This window comes from Elephas maximus, chromosome 2 (assembly GCF_024166365.1).
Source record: "Elephas maximus indicus isolate mEleMax1 chromosome 2, mEleMax1 primary haplotype, whole genome shotgun sequence".
Classification (NCBI taxonomy): Eukaryota; Metazoa; Chordata; class Mammalia; order Proboscidea; family Elephantidae; genus Elephas; species Elephas maximus.
Genome location: NC_064820.1, coordinates 152,828,174 through 152,851,305, shown reverse-complemented (window position 1 = coordinate 152,851,305; position 23,132 = coordinate 152,828,174). Strand labels below are relative to the sequence as shown.

Genomic DNA, 23,132 nt, shown 5'->3' with positions numbered 1-23,132 from the left:
GAATAAAATGCTGCCCAGTCCTGCACCATCCTCACAATCTTTCGTTGCTATGTATGAGCCCATTGTTGGCCACTGTGTCAATCCATCTCACTGAGGGTCTTCCTCTCTTTTGGTGACCTTCTACTTTACCAGGAGCTCTGGTGGTACAGTGGTTAAGAACTCAGCTGTTAACCAAAAGGTCAGCAGTTCAAATCTACCAGCCGCTCCTTGAAAACCCTATGGGGTAGTTCTACTCCAGTGACTAGTTCCTCCTGATATCATATCCAAAGTGCATAAGATGAAGTCTTGCCATCCTCCTTTCTTAGGAGCATTCTGGCTGTACTTCTTCCAAGACAGCTTTGTTCATTCTTTTGGCAGTCCGTGCAATATTCTTCACCAACACCATAATTTAAAGGCATCAATTCTTCTTCCTTATTCATTGTCCAGCTTTTGCATGCGTATGAGGCAATTGAAAATACCATGGCTTGGGTCAGGTGCACCTTAATTCTCAAAATGACATCTTTGCTTTTTAACACTTTAAAGAGGTCTTTTTGCAGCAGACTTGCCCAATGCAATATATTGTTTGATTTCTTGACTGCTGTTTTCCATGGGCATTGACCGTGGATCCAAGTAAAATTAAATCCTTGACAATGTCAATATTTTCTTCATTTATCATGATGTTGCTTATTGGTCCAGTTGTGAGGATTTTTGTTTTCTTTAGGTTGAGGTGTAATCCATACTGAAAGCTGTGATCTTTGATCTTCATCAGTAAGTGCTTCAAGTTCTCTCACTTTCAGCAAGCAAAGTTGTGTTATCTGCATATCGAAGGTTGTCAATATGCCACCCTCCAATCCTGAGCTGTGTTCTTCTTCATATGGTCCAGCTTCTCAGGTTATTTGCATACAAATTGAATAAGTATGGTGAAAGGATACAACCCTGACACACACATCTTTCCTGATTTTAAACCATGCAGTGTCCCCTTGTTCTGTTAGAACGACTGCCTCTTGGTCAATGTACAGGTTCCGCATAACCACAATTAAGTGTTCTGTAATTCCCATTCTTCTGCAATGTTATCTATAATTTGTTATGATCCACATAGTCAAATGCCTTTGCATAGTCAATAAAACACAGATAAACATATTTCTGGTATTCTCTGCTTTCAGCCAAGATCCATTTGACATCAGCAATGATATCCCTTGTTCTACATCCTCTCCTGAATCTGGCTTGAATTTCTGGCAGTTCCTTGTCAATTTACTGCTGCAACCACTTTTGAATGATCTTGAGCAAAATAGTACTTGCATGTGATATTAATGATATTGTTCAATAATTTCTGCATACTGTTTTATCACCTTTCTTTGGAATGGGCACAGATATGGATATCTTATAGTCAGTTGGCCAGATAGCTGTCTTCCAAATTTCTTGGCATAGATGAGTGAACGCTTTCAGCATTGCATGTTGCATCCCTTTGTTGAAACATCTCAATTGGTATTCTGTTAATTCGTGGAGCCTTTTTTTTCTTCAATGCCTTCAGTGCAGCTTGGACTACTTCCTTCAGTACCATCGGTTCTTGATCAGATGCTACCTCCTGAGGTGGTTGAATGTTGACCAATTCTTTTTGGAACAGTGACTCCATGTATTCCTTCCATCTTCTTTTGATGCTTCTTTTGTTGTTCAATATTTTACCCATAGAATCCTTCGAAATTGCAACTCAGGTTTGAATTTTTTCTTCAGTTCTTTCAGCTTGAAAAAAGTTGTGTTCTTCCCTTTTGGTTTTCGAATTCCAGGTCTTTGCACATTTCATCAAAATATTTTACTTTGTCTTCTCGAGCCACCCTTTGAAGTCTTATGTTCAGCTCTTTTACTTCATCATTTCTTTTATTTGCTCTAGTTACTCTACGTTCAAAAGCAAGTTTCAGTCTCTTCTGACAACCATTTTGGTCTTTTCTTTCTTTCCCATCTTTTCAATGACATTTTGCTGTCTTCAGTATGATGTCCTTGATGTTATTCCACAACTCATCTGGTCTTCAGTCATTCGTGTTCAGTGAGTCAAATCTGTTCTTGAGATTGTCTCTAAATTCAGGTAGGATACATTCAAGTTGTACTTTGGCTCACGTTGACTTGTTTTAATTTTCTTCAGCTTCAACTTGTATTTGCATATGAGCAGTTGGTAGTCTGTTCCAGAGTCGGTCCCGGCCTTGTTCTGAATGATGATATTGAGCTTTCCCACCATCTCTCTCCACAGATGTAGTCGATTTGTTTCCTGTGTAGTCCATCTGGTGAGATTCACATGTATAGTCGCTATTTTGAAAAAAGGTATTTCCAATGAATAGGTCACTGGCCTTGCAAAATTCTATCATGCAATCTCCAGCGTTGTACCTATCACGAAAGCCATATTTTCCAACTACTGATTCTTATTATTTGTTTACAACAATCACCAGTAATTATCAATACATCTTGATTGCATGTTCGATCAATTTCAGACTATAAAGTTGGTAAAAACCTTCAATTTCCTCATCTTTGGCAATAGTGGTTTGTGCGTAAATTTGGGTAACAGTTGTATTAACTGGTCTTCCTTGTTGATGCATGGATATTATCCTATCACTGACAGTGTTGTACTTCAGGATAAATCTTGAAATGTTCTTTTTCACAGTGAATGCGATGCCGTTCTTTTTCAGTTTGTCATTGCCGGCATGGTAAACTATATTATTGTCTTATTCAAAATGGCCAATGCCAGTCCATTTCAGCTTACTAATGCCTACAGTATCTATCTTTAAGAGTTCCATTTCATCTTCAACAACTTCCAATTTTCCTAGATTCATACTTCAAACATCCCACATTCTGATTATTAACAGATGTTCGCAGCTGCTTCTTCTCATTTTGCTTCATTCATGAGCAGCTTTCCCCAACTGGTGCTAGCCTCAAATTCCCACACTACCAAATAAGACACACACACTCCTCCCAATAATTTCAACCAAAGCCCTGGGATTCCATCTGATTGGCCACGTCCAGGTCATATGCCTATCCCTGAACCAATCACTGTGGTAAGGGAGGAGGAGTCTGCTCATTGGCCGGGTCTCCCATCACCAGGGGTAGGGTGAGTCCTTCTAGAGCCCTAAGTCTGGTGGGGGAGGAGAAGGTAGTTCCTCCAGATGGGAGGTGGATGCTGGGGGCCTGTCAACACTACAAAAACCCAGTGCTGTCGAGTCGATTGCGACTCATAGCGACCCTATAGGACAGAGTAGAACTGCCCCATAGAGTTTCCAAGGAGCACCTGGCAGATTCAAACTGCCAACCCTTTGGTTCGCAGCCGTAGCACTTAACCACTACGCTACCAGGGTTTCCAACACTAGGGCTCCTCAATCCCAGGGCTGGATTCTGGGCCCTTGATGACCATACCACGGGCAGCCTGAGAACCCTCCACTCTCTTCCCAATTCCAAGAGTTCCCACCTGTGTAGATAACATCTAACAGCCCAGCTCTGGCCAGGTGAGAGGGAGCTCCAGGAAGCCCTGATCCTTGAGGGCCTCCTCTGCCTGAGCCTGATCTTCTGTTAGACCAGCTAGAAGTTTCCCAAAGAGTTTGCTTCATTATCAGTGTCTACTTGCCTTTTACAAAGTCACCAACTCTGGAGCTCAAGAACAGTAGTTTTGCAACAGGAAAGGTGCCACGAAGGACTTCCACACTCCATCCTGTAGCCAGGGTTGGTCGTGACTACTTTAGGAAGTGAGAAGATGAGCCACAGTGGGGCCAGTCCCCAGGCTAGAATGGGAGGGGGGTTTGTCCATCCTAGAGCTAATGACCTTGAGGGCAATGAGCTCCTTTCACCAGGAGGAGGGAAAAGGCAAAATCACAGCTGTAGCCTGGAAAGAGGCCCTGGACTTGCAGCAGTCAAGTTCAATGGTTTGAAGCATGGGCTTGAAAGTGATTTGAATCGTGGTCAGTTGAGTGGCTTTGGGCTTCTACTCGCCCCCCTGCCCCAGCCTTGAGTTCCTCATCTGTAAAATGGGGATAATCCAAGCCTGACCTCAAGGGGCCATGAAACTCAAATGAGATACTGCACACCAGGTGCTAGCACTACTCCTAGCACACAGCGACTGTTCCATAAAGGGCCAAAAAAAAAAAAAACAAAACCCAAACCCACTGCCCTTGAGTCGATTCCTGCTCATAGTGACCCTATAGGACAGAGTAGAACTGCCCCATAGAGTTTCCAAGGAGCACCTGGCAGATTCAAACTGCCTATCTTTTGGTTAGCAGCCATAGCACTTAACCACTACGCCACCAGGGTCTCCCCATAATGGGGCAGCTGTTATTAATACTCTTCTAGCTCTCCAAGGGAGCGCTCTCTAGACCTCCGTCCCCATTCGTACTTCTAGCCCTCTTGCTCCTAGGATGGGTGAGTGACTTGGATGATCTCACTGAAGTGAAGACCCCTCCCATATTGGTCAATTCTGTTGGGGGGGTGCGGGTGTGGAAGGCGGCAGTGCCCAACCAACATTTTCACCAGGCTGGGCAGGCAGCGCCGGGCAGGCGGGAGCTGGTCAGGTTTTTAATTGAACGCAATGCAAATGAAATGTAAATACCATGCAAATAAGCTCTTGCCAGGAAGCACTGGGGCCGGGAGGAGAGGGGGCAGGGAGGGGACTGCTGAGTGGGGGCCCTCCCCTGCCTTCATTTTTCACTCTCCTGTGTCTGCCCACGCCCACCCCCTGGTGCTGCCCACCCGGCCAGCCATTCCATTCTAGGAACACTGGGCACTTTATCCCACTCCCAGCTCCCTTCCAGACCCACTTCCCTACCCTGTGGATCCTGGTGGAGGTGGTGGTGGAGGTGCTCAAGGAGGAGCCAGGGACCTGGTTGGGGCAGAGCTGACGCAGACATTCACAGTCACACAGAAAGACCCACACAAGGACACAGAAGAACATGCAGAGACACATTCCCTCTCAAGCCCCCTGCAACACTGAGACCCACACAGAGAGTCACAGCCACACACAAATATACACAGACACACATTCAGTCACTAATACACACAGCAGCACAAATAGACCCAGTCAGGGACACACACGCACACGCACCGCCTGCCCTGCCGTAAGGACTGCAAACTGAAGTCCCTGCGCTGGCCAGAGGTCAGACAGCAAGGGGGGAGGGGGGGACAGGCACCCTGTGTGGTCAGAGCCTGGTGGCCTGAGTGAGGCCAGACAGCCCGTAGGGGGTGAGGGTGAGAGAGAAGCTTCAGGGTGGCCTGGGCCCTTTGCCCACCCCCCATCTTAGGACACATTGCTCATACCCCAGGACTCACAGCCACTAGACAATCCCAGGTGTTGGTTCATACCTCAAGTCCTCCGGGTACTGTGGACCCCATCATGGGATTTGGGGTCTCCCTTGGCCCCACAGCCCCCACTCCTGAGGCAGCCAACTGTTTGGGGGAGGCTGCTCCAGGGTGACAGGTCCTGGCTGGCTAGGTCAGGAATCCATGCCCCACCCTGCCAAGGGGTGGGGGGTGAAGTGCAGGGGAGTGGGGGAAAGGCTGAGCAGCCAGGGCAAACCTCCATTCTACCCCAGGATTCACATTTGGGGGTGGTCCCAGCCTCCCCTCCTAGCTGACTCATGCCCCACATTTAACTCTCATTAGCGCCTCTGAGCCCAGCTGGGAGGGACAACCGCCAGCTTCCCCTAGCAGACCAGGAGATCTGGGTGGGCCATCCTCGCATCCTCAGTTTCCCCCCAGGGGCCTGGCCCAGCGACAGGGGCTGCGTGGGAGAACAGCCCATAGTCCCCTCTGCCAGAGTTAGGGTGTCCACCACCCCATGGAATGAGGGGCTGGGTGTAGCCTCTTTCAGGAATCTCCCCCACCGGGTCATCCACCGGATGAGCCATAGCCTCAAATAGCCGCCGCCCCACCCCACCCACCAAGGGCCCAGAGGTCGGTTAGGAGGGGGGGCAGACAGATGGCGCTGGACCTGTGGCTGCCGAAGTTGCGGGTGATGCCGCAGCCAGTGGGGCCTCGGCACCGTCCAACAATACTTCCTCTCCGTTAGGGCCCTTACCCAGAGCAGGGGTGGATGAATGTGGGGGCAGAGAAGCAGAGACATGGCAACTGGGGGTTTCTTCCGTCCCCATTTCACAGGCCCGGCCCTGCTCTTAATTGACCGCGAATGCCCTGTTAATTCGGTCATCGTGGTGTGCGGGGCGGGGAGGGGTGGGTGGGTGGGTGGGGGAGCATGTTGGGCACAGGCTCCAGGGAGGCCATGCGGGAGACCCCACCCTGCCCCAGGAGGGGCCGTTCCTCCTGCCTCCACCATACTCCCTTCCCCCTTTCCCCTCTCTGTGGGAAGGAGGCAGCTGGGGCGGGGGTGGCCGCGGGAGCGTCTTGCCCGTGTGATCGTGCGGAGCCGGGAATTCGGGGCCATGTGGGAAAGACATTAGTGCCGGCCGCCCTGCCAGCCAGGAATGCGCCCCCCGCTCTGCAGCCGCCGCCTGCCTGGCCCAGAAATGGTGACTCACCAGCTCCGTGTTCCCACCCCCTCATCGTGCACCCTCCACAGTCCACCACAGGCCTGGCCCCTGCGTTTCCAGCCTCCTGCCTTTACTCCTGCTACCTGCCTTGCCCATCCCCCATCTCCCATCTCCCTCAATCTCTTATAATAGGAACCAGGTCTGGAACCTCCTGGGGAGCTCTCAGACTTCTCCCCCCACCTCTAATGAGGCTTGTCTATTCTCTGGACTCTTGCCCTGGTTAGAACACTCCTTTGGGACTTAACACCTAGGGCTGTCTCCCTCATTCCAGGATGATTGTCCTCTGGGCCCCCACACCCACTGTAGACCTTGAGCACAGGGCAGGTGTAGAATAAAGGAAGGAGTCAGTGTAGCTAGTTCTTCAGTTTGAGAGGCAGAACACTGTGTGAAGAGTGCTGTATCCATAGCTTCCTCCTTTGAGAACTTGGAATAAAATAACACCACCTCCCTCATAGGGTGTGTGACCTTGGAACCTTGTTTCCCAAGTCTGAGCCTTGCTTTCCTCGCCTTGTAGAATGGGAATAAGAGCACCCACCCCATGTGCTAACAGGGGGAGCCTACACAGATGCTTATGTCTGTAAAGCCCTCAGCTCAGGGCCTGCTACTGAGAGGAACTCAATGACGAGGGTGATAATATTACTAGTAATCATGACTGTTTAATGAACACCTACTATGTGCTAGGCCCTGAGGCTGGGTACTTACTACACATAATCTCATCTAATTCCTGCCTCAGTTCAATGAGGTAGATTTTGTTATTATCCACCTTTTATTGACGAGGAAACTTTAAGACTGATGCAGGAAAGGTACTACACAGCGCCCCACTTTGAGTGGCAGAGTCTAGGCCCACACCAAGGGCTTTGGTCCCAGCCCTCTTCAGAGCTGTCTGGGGCCCATACGAGAGCATTCCCTAGGTCTGCCTCTTCCAGAGACCAAACTGAGCACCAGTGGACAGCCCCTCGAGGTCCCCTCCCCGTTCGGAACCCTGCAACTAGCCTCCCACCCAGGCCCACCTGTCATAACTTTTAATAAGAGGTAATAGCACCAAGAAGTGGGCATCAGCTTAATTATCTAACTTACATTTAATTTTCCCCAACAATGTGATGCAGTTTATTAATGTTTTACCTAAGACCATCCATTTATGGGCTGAAAACATGTTCACAAAACTAAAACTAATGGGCGTTGCTTCCCTATTGGAGGCCCCCACCCCAGTTCATAGTGTAAGACCCCATCTGGGGTCTCAGGCTCCAAAACCCAACAACTAACACAGTTCCTAGCACAGATCAGTGCTCCAAACACATGTCTGGAATAACTAATGAACAAATGTTCCTTTCAGAACATGCCCCTTCTCTGCTAGCCACCAGAAATAATTTAATGATCAAGTGTTTACTCTGCCAGACACTTTATGGGAATATCTCATTTAATCCTTGTACCAACGTTTACAAGGTGGATTCAGACTGCCTACCTTTTGGTTAGCAGACGTAGCTCTTGACCACTACACCACCAGGGTTTCCACCAACCCTTATAGGTGTTTAATAGTACCTGTATGTAAAAAAAAAAAAAAAAATTTTTTTTTTTTTTTAACATACAGGTACTATTAAACACCTGTTTTACAGATGGAAAAACTGAGACCTAGAAAGATAAAAAGGTCTTGCCCGGGGTCACAGCAACTGAAAGGAAAAGCTGGCACTGTAAACTTAAGGTGCGGACTCAAAGCCTACTCTCTGCACTGCAGCATTCGGTGACCCCCTCAGAAAATCCACGGCCTGGTCCTGCAGATATCAGACCCAAACTTTGGGACTTTGGGTCCATAGGGAAGTGTGCCCTGGGATTCTCAGAATGTCAGCCAAATCAGGTGACAGAGCAAGTGGGGAGGAGTGTGGGAACCTGATAACTCAGGACCCTTCAAGGCCAGAGGCCTGAGTTACCTCTCACCTCATCGAGATCCCTGGAGCCAGAGCGTCTGTTCTTCCCTCTCTGCCTGGGTGTTGAGGCCTGTGCCTAGAACCAAAGGGAAGAAGATGAGACCCCTTCCTCCTTCCTGCTTTGAATCCCCTGTGGTCCCACAGCAGGGATCCTGGTGCCTTGTGGCTTGCATGGTGGATATTCCCTGATAACCTCCAGGTCCTGGAAGTACCGGCCACCACCCATCTTTCTTTCCCCCACTGGCCCCAGTGGAAACTGAGCCTCCTCTTAAGTAGAGAAGATGAGCAAAGATTCTGGTTTCCAAGAGGGAAGAGAGAATATGAAATCCAAAATGAAGTCCTGAGCCCAGGGCCTGGGACAAATAGGTAATGTGGTAATTCACCTTGGCCTTAGCTCTGGGTGGACAGTGTGGACCCTCACCTCAGCCTCAGCTAGGTCTGGGCAGACAGGCAGCGTGAACACTCATCTTGGCCTTGGTCAGGCCCAGATGGATGAGCAGCCTAGAGAGTTGATTCATGTTTCAGCCAGGCCTTGGGCAAATAGTGTGGGCATTCACCTAAGCCTCAGCCATACCCTAGGTGGGTAGTATGGACTCTCACCCTGGCCTTGGCTAGGCCCCAGACAGGCAGGCAGCAGGATGGACATTTACCTCAAGCCTCGGCCAGGTCCTAGGTAGAGGGCAGTGTGGATCCCACCCAGTTCAGTGCTCTCACAGAACTGGGGGCTCCTCTGAGATTCGATGCAATCAGCCACTGCCCCACTGTGGGTGCACAGATCTATTCTTCAACAATGCCTGGGAGTCCCAGAAGCTCAATTTGCTGCTACAGGACAAGAGAGAGCCATCCTGGAATCCAAAGGCCTAGATGAACATAAATTAAGCCGCCATTCTCTAGACTTAGTGTGCTCATCTAGAAAAGGGATATGACCAGTGCATACTCAGGAAGCTGTCAGGGCTGCTATGATAATTAAATAAGATGGGGCAGCCAGAGCCTGATCATCTACTCCATTCCTAAGCCTCCTCCTCCTTCATGTAGCTTCCTCATTACACAAAAAGGGAAACCAAGGCCCAGGGAGGCCAAAGGACTACCCCAAGATCACACAGCAATTTGGAGTCAGAGGTGAAAGAGGAACTCAGATCTGGGTCTCACAGAGGGTGAGACGTTGGGAACCTCCGTGGACCACAGCTCCATGTGGGTTAAGCAGCACCTTGGAGCCTGGTCCAGGCTCGGCGTATGTGTGTTTTGGCGGGGGGTGAACAGGGTGTTGGGGGAGCTGCTGCCGCCACCTCCTTGGTATTTTTAGCCTCGAGAATGAGCTGAGCTCAGGGCTCTGAGCTCCCATAGGCAGTGGGGGAATGGGAAGGTCCCCGCTGCCCCTCCCTACCATTACAAATCTGCAGCAGAGGTGGAGGATGAGGGGGCAGCAGGCCCGTGTCTGGAAGGGGGCAGGTACCCTAGGTGCTGGGGGCAATCAGGCCCTTAGCCCCTGCACGCCTGCACCCTAGCCCACCCCCATCAGGGTCATCCTTCCTGTGTGCCCTTTCCCCAGGGGTGTGTCAACACCCAGTAAGCTGGCAGGAAGAGGAGCCCCCATCTTGCCCTTGGTACCCTCTGCTTCTCCTGCTAGGAGCTCCCGGCCAGCTCTAGCCTGAGCCAGGTCAGAGCTGTGAGGTTCCCATGACAACGGATGACAGCAGCAGAGGCTGCTGGCCACAGGGTCAAGGGTGAGGGGGGTGTGAGCAGAGGAGCAGGAGAGTGGAGGGGGACCAAGCATGGGGATGGGGGAGGGGACTAGAACGAGACCCCTGAAATCACAGCTTCCTCCTGAGCTTTGAGCCTCCTGGAGACTCCTGGGACCCCATTGAACTGGTTGAAAAAACTAAGCACCGGAGGATCTTGACTATGCATTTTGTCATGTGATCTGTAAGCCAGCTAGGGGTATAGCTTGATGGCAATATTAGCCCTCTGCCTTGCAGCCCAGGGCTCTGCTGCCTCTTGGCTAGGTTCTTGAGGGGTAAGGAGTAGGGACCCAGAGCCCCCTGACCTCCACCTCTAGGAAGTGAAGCCCTCCACCATTCTGTAATTTGGCCATTCTGTAACTTGGATTTCCCAACCTGTAATGCGTAGTCAAGTCCTACAAGCTGACAGGTCACTTCCCATTGAGTCTGGCCCCCCTACTTTCTAACACAGGATATGTTTTGGTTTCCCTGGAGGAGGACGTGGTAAGGATCATTGTCTCCTGCTGACCGCCCCCTCGACCCCACCATCCCCAGGGGCCCAGAATGAAGTTGGGAAATTGCTCCCGCATGCCCAAGTTGACTAAAGTCTTCATCTGAGACTTTAACCCCTCCTCTGGACAACGACTACCTATGTCCAGAACCATTATTGACTCCCACTTTTTCTAGGACAAAATATACCCACTTATCATGGAGCTTAAGGTTGACCGCATAGCACCCTAGGCTTCCTCTGGAGTGGTCTCCTCATTGTCCTGGAAGTACCAGTCTCCAAGCCTCTGAGATAAGTAGTATGGTTCATCCAGGCTCAGCTCCACTCACAGCTCTTCCAAGAAGCCTTCGTGGATGTTCCTGTCCACTCCAATCTCTTGCTCACCAAGGGGTACAGTACAAGGCTTAACAGTTCACAAGGATCTTTCACACAGGGCTTCTCATTCCACCCTTATAGTATCCCTGAGAAGTAATGTTACTTACTAATAGGTAAACTGAGGTCCAGAGAGGAAAGTCATTTGTAGAAGTCTGTGAATGCAGTCTGTGAAAGTCAATTGATGCCTGGTTCCAGGCCCCCTTTTCTCTTGGCCCCTTCTTGGGGCTCCCCCTTGGCCCCTTCTTGGCAGTTACCAGCCTGTGGTATGCCACTTAGAATCCTTAAACTCCGGCCCAATCACTCTTTGCCCAACCCCTGACACACAGCAGGCTGACCCATGTCCTCTACTGCTAATTTACCCATTTATTCAACATCTACTGAGCACTTAATAATTGCCAGGCAGACAAGCCCCTACCCCATGGAGCTTTCCTTTTAGCTAGGGAGACCAGCAAGTGGACAGGCCAGTTCACCAATGTGACCCCAGCAGGGCTGTGATGAGGGGCACCTCGGACAATGGATGCACAGAAGAGGGTGGTCCAGACCCAAGTTTTGGAGTTCAGCTTAGTCTCCCTTAGGTTCCTCATGCCTAGGGAAATTTACTCCCATGCCTAACCCTAACCCCACTCACTGTAATCTCTAAAAGACTTTTTAAGTGGGAGACTGGTTGAGAAAGGGCCAGTAACAAGGCCCCTGGTCCCTGTGCTTTATCAACCAGCAACCTCACTCTAAATCTGCTCAGGACCCCCTCTCTCCACCATCCCCACAGGCTCCCCAAGATGGTTAGAGGGGGCTGGCTGGACAGCAAGCCCATCAGATCCAGAGCCAACAGATGCCCCATGTTCTTCTTCGAGCCCCCCATACAAACACTGCAGTCCAGGGACTTCCTGCAGCACCCCACCCCCTGCTCTGCTTTGGGGAACTGGCAGACCTGTGGGGCCCTTGGAGCCAGTGGGAGGTAGGAAGGGAGGCAAGGGTCAGAGCCTCCCCTCCCAGGGCTGCTGGGCCAGGCCAGGAACAGGAGAGGGGGGCGGGAGGAGGGAAAGAGGCCCCAGGGTTGCTGCTTGGTCCTCAGGATCCCCGAGGGCCACCAGGAAGGGAAGAGAAAACGAAAAAGTCAGTTTCAGCTCCCAAAATCCTTCCACCAGTTACCCTGGGGGCCGTGGGGGCTGTGGGACGCAGGGGAGGCCTCCGACAAGGGACCCAGAGCCCCTCATGAGAGTGGGGGGTCGGCGCGCTGGGCACCCTCGTGATGAGGCTGGTTGCAGGGCGATTAATCTTGTGAGGCCTGTGTGTCAGCCCACCCCCCCTACCCTGCCCCACTCCCCAGCCTCCCATGGCCAACGCCACCCGCGCTGCCCCGGGAGTTAATCTCTGCTTGGGGGACTTCTCAGCTGCTGTCACGGCTGCATTAATTCTGAGGCAGAGGGAGGCAGGAAGGAGAACACAGTTGGGGGGTGGCAGATAGCCTCCTTGGGAAGGTTTTTGTGGTCAGCAGTTGGTGAGAAGGGGTCCCAAAGGAGGGGGCCTGGGTCCGTTTTAAGGCCCAGCCCTGGATGAGGGGTGGGGGGCATCCCCCCCCCGTTATGCTCCTCAGACTATCAGAGCTCTCGCACCCCTGGCCTCTAGCCCTCTTCTGCCAGCTGAGCCCCAAATGCAGTTTGCAGTTTTGACAGCAGATGTCTCTGCTATTATGATTTATCAAAATGCTTAAGGTAAATAATGCGCACATATTTATAGGAAGGAAAGGGGTGGGAGAAGGTGGGAGGGACTGAATGGGGTCAGGAGGCTTTGGGGCCCCAGGACTCAGAGCACCCCCGCCTCTGTCCTCAGTCCTCCCCACTCAGACCCAGGGCTTGACCCCAGCCAGGCCTCAGGGAAGGCAGGCTGGAGTCACACCAAGCCTGTCCAGCTGCCCGGCCAGGCCCTGCCCCCAGGAGGGCAGGGAGTGGGACGGCCAGTGGCTGGACCTGTCCTGCTGGGCCCCCACCAGGCCTGGGAGGCAGCCACCTGGGGGAAGTGGCTAAGCCAGCCTCACACCTCAGCCGCGTTTCCATGGCTTCACTGGGTCCGTCCTGGCTCCTGAGGGCTCTGTCGCCTTATCAACGGTAAGGCGGTACTGCGCTTGCCCTCACCCTTGCTGCCACTCCCCCCAGACCCCCAGCAGCGACTTGTCGATCCCACTGCAGCAGAGCCAAAACTCAGCCACAGGCTGTGCCCCTCCTGGGCAGGCCTCAGAGCTGGGTCAGGGGCTAGGAGCGTGGTGGGGAGATGACAGGGAGGTGGAGCGGCAGGGGCCTCTTGTAAATTCAACCTGCACCCACTTTAGGCTCCCAAAATACCCCAACTCTGTCATACCAGGGGAGGGACAGTGATCCTGGGCTGCCCCTCACCCCCTCTCAATCTACACAATACTCTTTGTTTCCAAACCTTTTTGAGCTTGAGAACATTTGGTTAAAGAACTTTATTGGGTTTTCTGATTTGAAAGGCAATATATGTTCACTGCAAAAAAGTAAAAACAAAAAGTCAGAAAATAGCAAAAAAGTTTAAGGAAGTAAGGAACACTTGCCTCTAATACCACATCTGGGCATGACCACAAGCAGCATGTATGTGTATGGGGAGCTGGGGAGGGGGGTGGTTTCTCTCAGCTAAAGCCTGAAGCATAACCAGGTATTTAAAGGCCAACTTCTGAAACCAGAGGAACCCAGCTGTGTGACCTTGTACATGTCTCTCTACCTCTTTGAGCCTCAACTTTCTCATCTATAAAATGTGACAAATGGATCCATGCCCTCCCTATAGTGTTGCTGGGAGCATTAAGTGAGCTAGTAAGTGCAATGGATTGGCTCAGTGCCTGGTACACGGACTACAAACTTGATGCCTTGTGAGACACGGTGGTATCCTTAACATCTCTGACCAAGGGGTAGAAACGCAGGGTATGGGGGCTCCAGGGGAATGGAGGAATTAGGGTTAGAAAGGCAAGGGAGGAAAAAATGCCCAGAAAGAGACGATGTTTATTCAGCCCACAAATGTTTTCTATCCCTTTCTGCCTTCATTGATGGGCAGCACCACAGCCAGGAAGCATCACCCAGGGTGATTAGAGCCGTGACGGGGGAGGCACAGGGACACTTGGCCTGGCCTGCAGGGATCAGGAAGGCTCCTGAGGAGGTACCACCTGAGCAGGGCCCTGAAGGGGGAGGAAGACATCTGTAAAGAAGAGGATGGAAGCAGGGAAGGAGCCTGCATTTGATGGAGCACTGGGAGGCTAGGGTAGCCAGATACCTGAGCCCCCTAACCAAGACCCCCCAGCCCAACTGATTTGCACCCAGGCCTGGAGCCCCAGAGGACCCATTCACCTCCCCAGGCCCGTCCTATCTTCACGCCCTGCTGCCTGGAATCTGAGGCAGCCCTTGTTCTCTGGCTGGAGGGGAATTTAATGCTGCTGAGAGATGGCAGGTCGACAGGCAGAGAGATGAAAGTGTCTGCTCTGGCAGCCGGGCCTGTGGCCTCGGGGGACCCTCCCACACCCCCACCATCCTCCCTAGCCCTTCCCCACTTAGTGTGTCAGGAAGAGCCCTCAAGAGCCCCTTAGGGGAGATGTGGGCCTCTGGGGATTGGACTCCCTGCAGGGCTGTGTGACCTTGGAGGGCAGCTGGGCCTCTCTGTGCCTGCTGGGTGTCTGGGCCAAGGTCTGTATTATTAACATGCTGGTGGCTGCCCTCTGCCCCCACCGTTGCTGTCACCAGCAGTGCCTGACGGCCCAGGGCCTCGGGTGGGTAGTGGGGGGCCGGGGCGGGCCAAGCTATGACCTCCATCCATCCATCTCTGGGACCTGGGAGGGGCAAGAGTTGATGCTGTAATCAGGTCAGGTCCAAGTGGCCTTGACTGCAGCTGAGCCATTTGGCCATCACCACCTCCTTTATGGCAGCCTGGAGCTGGGCTGAGCTGGAATCTGCCCCTTGGTCCCCCAGCCCCATGTCCCTGCTGAGATGCTGTGGGTCTTGGCACTAACTGGGAGGTGACCTTGTTCTACAAAGCATACTGCCAGGTGTCCTCACCTCCACAGCCTCTGACTATGTTGACCTTCTTTCCTAGGAATAGAGAGGCAAGGATGCTTGGCCAAGGTCATCTAGCAAGGGCATGCATACACACACACACACACACACACACACACTCATGTGTACATACGCACACACGTATACACACACACACACCCCATAGCCTTGTCAAACGGTGATCAAGTGATGAGGAGGGACCCACATGTCCAAACTCCCCTTTTCGATTCTTTTGAAGGTAGCTGGTCCTTCGCCCAAGGCAGTCTAGTGCAGGGGACTGGCAGCCAGAAGTCCTGAGTTCTAACTGGGATCCTGCCCAGTTATGTACTATCTGTAGGCCTCCGTTTTTCATCTGTAAAATGGGTAATAATCCCTCTCCTGATAACTTTCTGGAGCCAAAGGAGCAAACTTAATAAACTGAGATGGTCCCATACTGAAGACTGAGCCTCCAGCTAGGTTTTAGTCGAGAGGAAACACCCATACAGAGTCCAACTCCTGGCCCACAATCACCCAGTACAGCCACTGGAGCTGTCCTGCTTCCTCCTTCCTGCACAATATGACCACAGCAGTCTCATAGCAGAGGGCCAAAGGCCCAGTTTGAAGTCTTGAGTCAGGCCTAGGGCGTGGGACAGAGGGCCTGGTCTGGGTGGGGGGGTAACAACAGCAAAGGGGACTAGGTCAGACCAAGACTGCTGTGGGGGGTGGGGGGTGCAGTACGCCTGGCAGGCTCTAGGCAGGCTGGGGTGGGGGAGGCCTTTGGCGGCCACAGAGAACAAAGACACTGGGGTTGCCAGGATATTCTGTGGAGCTCAAGCCGGCGGCAGTGGGGCTGGGAGAGAGGGGCTGCAGCAGCCGTGGGAACTGCGCCTGCTGCCCCCACGCCAGCTCCCCCATCCAGACTGGGCCTCAGGGCCAGGCTGGGGGTTAAGAGGGGCTGCCAGGCCCCCCCAGAATTGCATTGCTGTCAGGACAGAGACTCAGAAAGTGCTGTAGGAAAAGACACATGGCACATGGTGTCAGCATCACTGAGGGTTTCAAGCGCACATTGCCACACAATGTTATGAACACACACCGGGGTAGAACAGGCAGCGTCACACGGTCACACCGTGGTCAACCACCAGTGTCACACAGATACATCACACACTCACATACAATCACCTGATGTCATCCCAGGGTCATAGCCACGATGGTCACACAACATCCCGCACTCACATAGAATCGCCCAGTGTCTGTTACGGGATCATGCGATACCATACAAGGTCACACATTCAGTTGTACAACCTAGTATCACACTGGGCCTATTACAAGACTGTACATTGTTACAGGATCACACAGGCAATGTCACAGACATACAAAAGTATGGCCGCTGATGTCACACACTAACCCATGGCCATACAAGTTCTCATATCAGTCTCCCACATACTGTCACAGACCCATTTTCATGTCACACCCTGTATCACACATGGCCACACTGCTGCTACACAGGGCCTCAGGTGTCATCAGCACCCCCCTGCCCCCACATGTGTGCACTGTGTCACATGTGCGTGTCCTGTTCCATGTGTGTGGGCAGGGGCTGCCTGGAGCCTGGTGTGTCTCCAGCCTCTTGAACTACCCCCACTCCACCTGCCTCCCTGAGAACCAGCCCCCAATGCCAGATCATCCATGTGAGGGGTCAGGCTGTCTGGGGTGAAGGCTCCCAGGTCACGAGAAGGTCAGGCTCCCAACTGCAGCAGAGGGGAGCTGAGGGTGCCACAGGGAGGAGGGGAATTGGACATACAATTCCACTAGGGAGCCTACCTCTAAGTACTTTTCTGTCAGACTGGAGAGCAGCAGGGGTGAGCCAACGACAGGGAGAAAGACACAGAGATGCAAGATACAGATAGAGATATAGAGAGATGTAGACATGAGAGACAGAGACCCAGAGGGACAAGAGACTCAGATGCAGAAAGATGAAAAACACAGAGGAGAGAGGCCAACAGACACCATCAAGTCAGAGATGCAGAGAAAGCAGCAGACACCAAATCAGAGAATCAGACAAGCTGGGGCCAGGGCTGGTGCCTGGGGTAGGTGGGAAGAGAAGGGGCAGCGTGTAGGCAGCTCTATGCAGAGATGGGAAGTGGGGGCAACTGGGACAGCTACAGATGGGGAGGCTGCACACCCTGGGTAGAAGGTGGGGGACATCTTGGTGAGACTTAGGTGAATAATAGTTTAAAATAGCAACACCAGCTGCCATTGACTGAGCACTTACTACAAGCCAGGCCCTTCCCTAGTGTGATCTCATTTCATCCTCAGGCAACTTTATGTGGAAGACTATTATTGTTCCTGTTTCCAGATAAGGCAACTGAGGCCTTGTCACGTGTCCAGGTTCACAGCTATCCCCACTCCTGCCTGGGCCTCCCCCAGACCAGACGGGCTGAGCTGCCACCCTGCTCCGGAGTCAGGGAGAAGGGCAGGCTGCAGCTGCTGCAGCTGGACTTAAACAGCAATGAGCTTTGGACATCTCTGTGTTGGGCGGGGGGTGAAACCAGGAACCCCGGCTGGGCTTCGGGTTGGCACACTAACAGGTACAGGCTGGCTGAGTCACAGCACCTCCCCTCCCCCCACCGAGCTGGCACCGGAGCTGTCCACCCCACACCTGTAGGCATGCCAATGAGGGCCGGCCTAGGCCATCTGCGCCCAAGCTCTGCCAGCAGTTGGGTGGGCAGGGAGGGACCTTCTGCCTGGGCGCCCCCTACCGGTCAGGCTCCCCCTTCCACCCCGGGTAAGAACCCTCCCCCACCCCCATGAGGTTTCGGAAGTGCTGCAGTTTGACTTGTGCTGGGGATGAGGGTGCCCCTGTCTAGAACACCTCCCCCCCTACCCCCCGCTGGACACCCGCCTTGGCAGAGCCGCCTGGAGAGATCACAGGCAGCCACATGAAAGGGAATTTTTCCCAGGCAGAGATGGAGTTGAAAGCTGCCTCCCACACCCCGGCCTGCCCCCGCTGTGCCAGGCCTGGCTGCTGAGCCCCTGGTGCTTGAAGGGGGCTTGTGACACCTGGGAAGGGGTTTGGGGGTCAGAGCCCTCACCCATGTGGCTACTTTCTCCTCCCACAAACAGTAGCAGAAACACTCCATCTCTCCCAACTAACCCCCAACTCCATTTCAGAAGTTGCTCCTTCTCCTGTCCTAGAAGCCCTCACCTACCTGAGGCCAGACCCCCACACAATCAGGAAGTCCTTCTTCGAGTCTAACCTCCATCTCAGCCAGGCTAAAAGCAGCTGGGTGGCAAGAAGGCTCCCCGGGTCCAGTGGATGGTTAGGCCTTGCCCTTCAGGATGGCCTTCGTGTATGTTTAGGGAGGAGGGTGCAATGGCCATCCTTTCCTGTTCAAGCTGCCCTGGCCTAGACCATGTGATTGCATTGTGATTTCCCCTGATATCTGGCCTCTGAGGTCCTGGGCAACCTTGTGCCAACAAACTTTCAGGGGGTGGGGACAATCACAGGAGAACCAAAGTCAGGAGCACCCCCAGGTCTCAGCCCAGCAGCCCTCAAGCCTGAAGAGGGATATGTCGGGGTGGGGGGCAGTCTATGTGTGATGGGCATAGCCAGGTCCCCACAAGCCTGGGCTGAAACTGCTCCCTGGAGGGCACTAGATTCCTTCCTTGTAAGGAGAGAAATAAGAGCCTAACAGGCTCAGGCCTCATCCCCAAAACTATGAGCTGCTCTGCTCTGATCAGGCCATGGTGGGTTTAGGTGAATAAAGATGGGGGTTCCAGGTGAGTGAAGATCCCCAGAGCCAGGTTTTGAGGTATGGTATACCGTCAAGCAGGTGAGGTCTCCAGCACTGGCCACTTCCACATTAAGAGCAATTCCATCCTGTCAAGGTGGCTTCTCTTTCCAAGAGATGCCCACTCTAACTGTCCCTGGGCCATCCTCCTTCCTCCCCAAGGTGGTCCCAAACAACCCCTGCCCAGCAACAGTCTGCCGAAAGCGAAAGCGGACAGCAAGAAGCCAAGTGGTGCTTCATGACACAAACATGCATTCGTTTTATTCACAAAACAGCCTGGTTTTCTAAAACAATACAAACAGCATGTTCATCAGCAGGAAGCTGGCCATGGGCAGGGGGCCCGGGCCGCAGGGGCCCCCCTGGGTACCCACCCCCACCGGTGGGAGGGCCCCACAAAGAATTGCTTTCTTCTGTCACCATCAGCAAGGCCAGAAAAAAGGGCTTATTTTCTCTAAGTAGCCAGGATTGGAAATATCGAGACATGGGCTCCCCAGAGATCTCAATGGATAAACGAACAGAAATTTCATTTTTCCAAAATCCTTACTGTTGGGGTGGGAGATCCAATTCTGGGGACTGTGGATTCAGCATAGCAGGCCCGGGCCCGGGGGGTGGGTACTCCCTCCCGCTCCACGAGCTCCTGCCGGCAGCTCTGCCAGTGTAGATGGGGACAGAGGGGCTTCTCCACGACGCCATCAACATTCTTTTTATAAACATGAGTGGATTCTCCAGGCAAACTATGCACTATTTCATGGTTGGAAAGAATCAAAGAAGTTTAAATGAGGGTGGAGTTAAACTGTGCTAAATTACAGTAGTGCTTATTAGTAACTAGATTTCAAAAGGTTACAGAAAATTTACATTCTCTACACAAAAACTGCATCTCCTGCACAGACAACATTGACATCGACACAGGAAGGAAACTGATTGTCCATTCTTTGCCCAGGAAGTCTCGGTACTTTATAGATTCCTCTTTACCTCTGTTTTTTGTTGTTGTTGTTGCTGCTGTTCTTCCCAAAAAAGTTAAATTTTTTTTTTCCTTTTCTTTTTTTATACTAGGGATGTGGAGATGTTAAAACGACAACAAAAAATATATATATAAAAACAGGAATGAAATCTGTGAGAGAATATTTTTGGTTCTAAAGACGGGTGCATCCGTTTGTCTTCGCCCGAATCCCTTGCCGAAGACCACGCGAGCAGTGACATTGCACGGAGAGGGCAGCTTTGGGGTCCTGCCGCCGTCACTGAAACCACCGGAAGGCGGCTCCCGTCGGAAGCATCACCTTCTGGCGAGGGCGGGAGACAAAAACAAGGAGAGAGTTCAGTCAGGGTCCAGGTGGGCCTCGCGCAAAGACGTTCCCCCGTGGATGGCCTCGTGGCGGAGGGACGGACACAGAGAGCAGCCGCCCTGCGGAGTTCCTGCCCATCCCAGCCAGGCCAGAGGAGTCTTGACCTGATGGGCCGCTGGAGGGCCAGGGGCACCCTGAGGCCTGCGGAGTCACTGTGCCCAGGAACCCTCCATCCAGACAGGAAGCACCAGGTGGCTGTGGGGGGAGTGTGGGGGCTGTGTGGACGCTTCTGTCCAAGAGTGTATATGTGCGTACTGGGTATGTATACAGGTGTCTGCCTAGCGCTATGGTTGTGTGTTGTGTGTATACTGAGCTGTGTGTATGAGTGTGTTTATCAAAACACTATTATATGATTAGACTTATGTGTATTGGATAGGGGTATGTGTGTGTCTCTACATTGGAAGAGAGCAGGCAGGTGCCTTTGTGTGCATACAGGTGTATTCTCTGGGTGGGAGAGCAGACATATGAGGAAGTTCAGGGGAGGGCAGCCAAGAGGCCAAGGCTAGGATACCATTGTTGTTTTCCAGCCATTCTAGACATTTGCGTCAAGCCCACTCGTAGAGGGGCGGAGTCAGGCTGAGGCAGCAGGCTGAAAAGATGCTTTTGTACTCGGGCCTGGCACCCCAGCTAGGGTGCCATGGCTAGGGGCACAGGGATAGGCCCTGCCACAAGGGTGGAGAGAAAGCAGCATAGTAACCCCTCTGGGTTCTCTAAACCAATCCCACAGTGGACAGGCCTTGCCCACACCCCAGGCACATGGCCACCCCTCAGCCCTAGGACCACAGGACCCCTGGCTACTAGCCACACAGTCAGGCTGGTCCCTGGGGCCCCCCTCAAGGTACCCCAAATCTGTTAACTCAGCGCCCAGATCCAGGGTTCTTCTGGGTCTCAGAGCATGCAGCCAGCACTAGAGCTGATCTATCCTAGGGGCCTTAGAGGTAATGACTGGCTCTGGATGGTCAAGTGAAGGTTATCTTCTAAGCCACAGGGTCCAAAGGGCAGAACCCCTCCTATGGGACATGGTAAAGTCCCAGAAACTTGGGTCATGGACTGGAAGCTTTAGGACAGAACCAGACTCTTAGGATCTGTATGGGAATCTCAATACCTGACCCAGAATCCCATGAAGGGGATCAGAATCCTGGGGCCTAGCAGGGAATGCTAGCTCCCTTGCCTGGAAGTTTATGCTTATACTACAAACTACAGCCTGACAGGATCTCAGGATGTGGCTCTGACTTTTAGGGCAGTGAAATGGTGTCTTGGAGCCTGGCCCAGACCCCTAGACTCCAGGGACTGGCTGGGCATCCCTCTGATACTTGCCCAGGTAGGAAAGGTAGGGGTGGGGGTAGGAGTGGGTTTGGACGACCACATAGACGCAAGAGCCCACACACCTCCCTCTAAGGCGCTGTTACCTCCAGAGCAGCGGAAGGCTTCTTTTTGAGTTCCTCACATTTTCTGAATTTGCAAATCTGATGGCCAGTCTTTCGGTTCCTACAACTGCTGCACTGCTCGCAGTTGATGCGCCGCCGGCAGGGCGCGCACATGCCACAGCGTTTCCGCTTCTTTTTGCCCGAGCTAATGGCGGAGGCCAGCTCTCCCTGCATGGGGTACTCAGCCAGGCCAGCCATGTGCAGTGCGCTCTCCGCCAGGAACACACCCGCTGGGGTCATGATGAAGAGGCCTGGGTTGATGGGGAAGGCGCCCAAGTAGGGGAAGTCGGACTGGCCATTGAGAGCTTCGGCGCCCGCCACGGCCTCCATGTCAGGCAGGCCAGCACCAGCCTCGCTCATCAGTGGGAGGTGCTCCTGCACCACACGCTTCAGCATCTCTGTGGACTGCGCAAACTGCTGCAGCGTCAGCTGTCCCTCGGCTGCCAGCTCCGTGGCCCGCTCCGCTTTGCTCAGCAGGCTGGCCACAGCACCACTTTTGTGCTTTGAGGTAGGGTTGCTTTTGTCCACCGCCATGGCTGCTGCCAGGTCATGCCCATTGGCCAACAGGGAGGCAGCAGCTGCGGTTGCAGCAGCCTTGTCGGCGGACTCTCCACCCATCATACTGCCACCTCCACTGCTACCACTGCCACTGAAGGAAGAGTAGTGGGAGAGTGGGCGGGAGCGGCGCAGGCTCTTGTTAAGGGGTTCGCTGATGATGCCACTCTTGTTCCGACGCTCAGGGGGTGGGGCATCTTCTGCCACTGAGGCTGGTGCTGCAGCAGCCACGGCTGCACTCTTGTCTGCCACTCCCGCCTTTGAGCCACTGCCGCTGCTGCCATTAGTGGTGGTGGAGCTGCTGCCGCCGGCATCCTGGGGGCCACTGCCGAGGCCTGACATGGTGGGGCCAAGGCCCAGACCCCGCCGCCAGGGGAGCCTGCCAACTGCTGGGGGTCCACAGACGAGTGTCTGGCCCTGCTGCCCTCAACAGAGATGCTTGGTGGGCCTTGCTGCTCAGGGCAGGCACATGGTCAGATGCCCATGTGGAAGTGTCTTCACTCTGTTGGGATAAGAGGATGCAGGGTCAGCGCAGCAGTAAACACCACCTCCTCCATCATCACTGCAACCACTACCATCATCCTCCTCAACGGTACTACCATTGTTAACAACCAATAGCCTGACTAGGCATTTACTAAGTGGCAGACCCACCCTGGTTAGCGATTTTATATTTGTACTATCTCATTTAATACTCACAAGAACCTGGTGACGCAATGGTTAAGCACTCGGCTGCTAACTGAAAGGAGAAAAGACCTAACAATCTCCCCCCATAAAGACTACAGCCTAGGAAACCCCGTGGGGCAGTTCTACTCTGTCATTTAGGGTTGCTATGAGTTGGAATTGACTCAACAGCAAATAAGAGTAATACCCTATTTTACAGATGAGGAAAAAAAACGTTTAGGAGAATTGTCAAGTTCACAGACATATGGACACCAAATAGCATGGCCCAGCCCAGGTACCCCCAGCCCAAAGCTGCC

General features: G+C 52.9%; 1 protein-coding gene across 4 annotated transcripts in view; it reads right to left on the bottom strand.

The window, feature by feature from the left end:
* Window positions 1-19,041: 19,041 nt before the first annotated feature.
* The window catches only part of CXXC5 (CXXC finger protein 5), a 35,098-nt gene continuing 31,007 nt past the window's right edge, over window positions 19,042-23,132 (bottom strand). For all 4 annotated transcript variants that reach the window (XM_049873790.1, XM_049873788.1, XM_049873789.1 and 1 more), the window contains exons 2-3: window positions 21,583-22,657; window positions 19,042-20,110 (exon numbers count right to left, since the gene is read on the bottom strand). In XM_049873790.1, the coding sequence (XP_049729747.1) occupies window positions 20,066-20,110; window positions 21,583-22,497 (960 nt within the window). In that variant the 5' untranslated portion in view covers window positions 22,498-22,657 and the 3' untranslated portion in view covers window positions 19,042-20,065. The remainder of the gene's footprint in view (window positions 20,111-21,582; window positions 22,658-23,132) is intronic.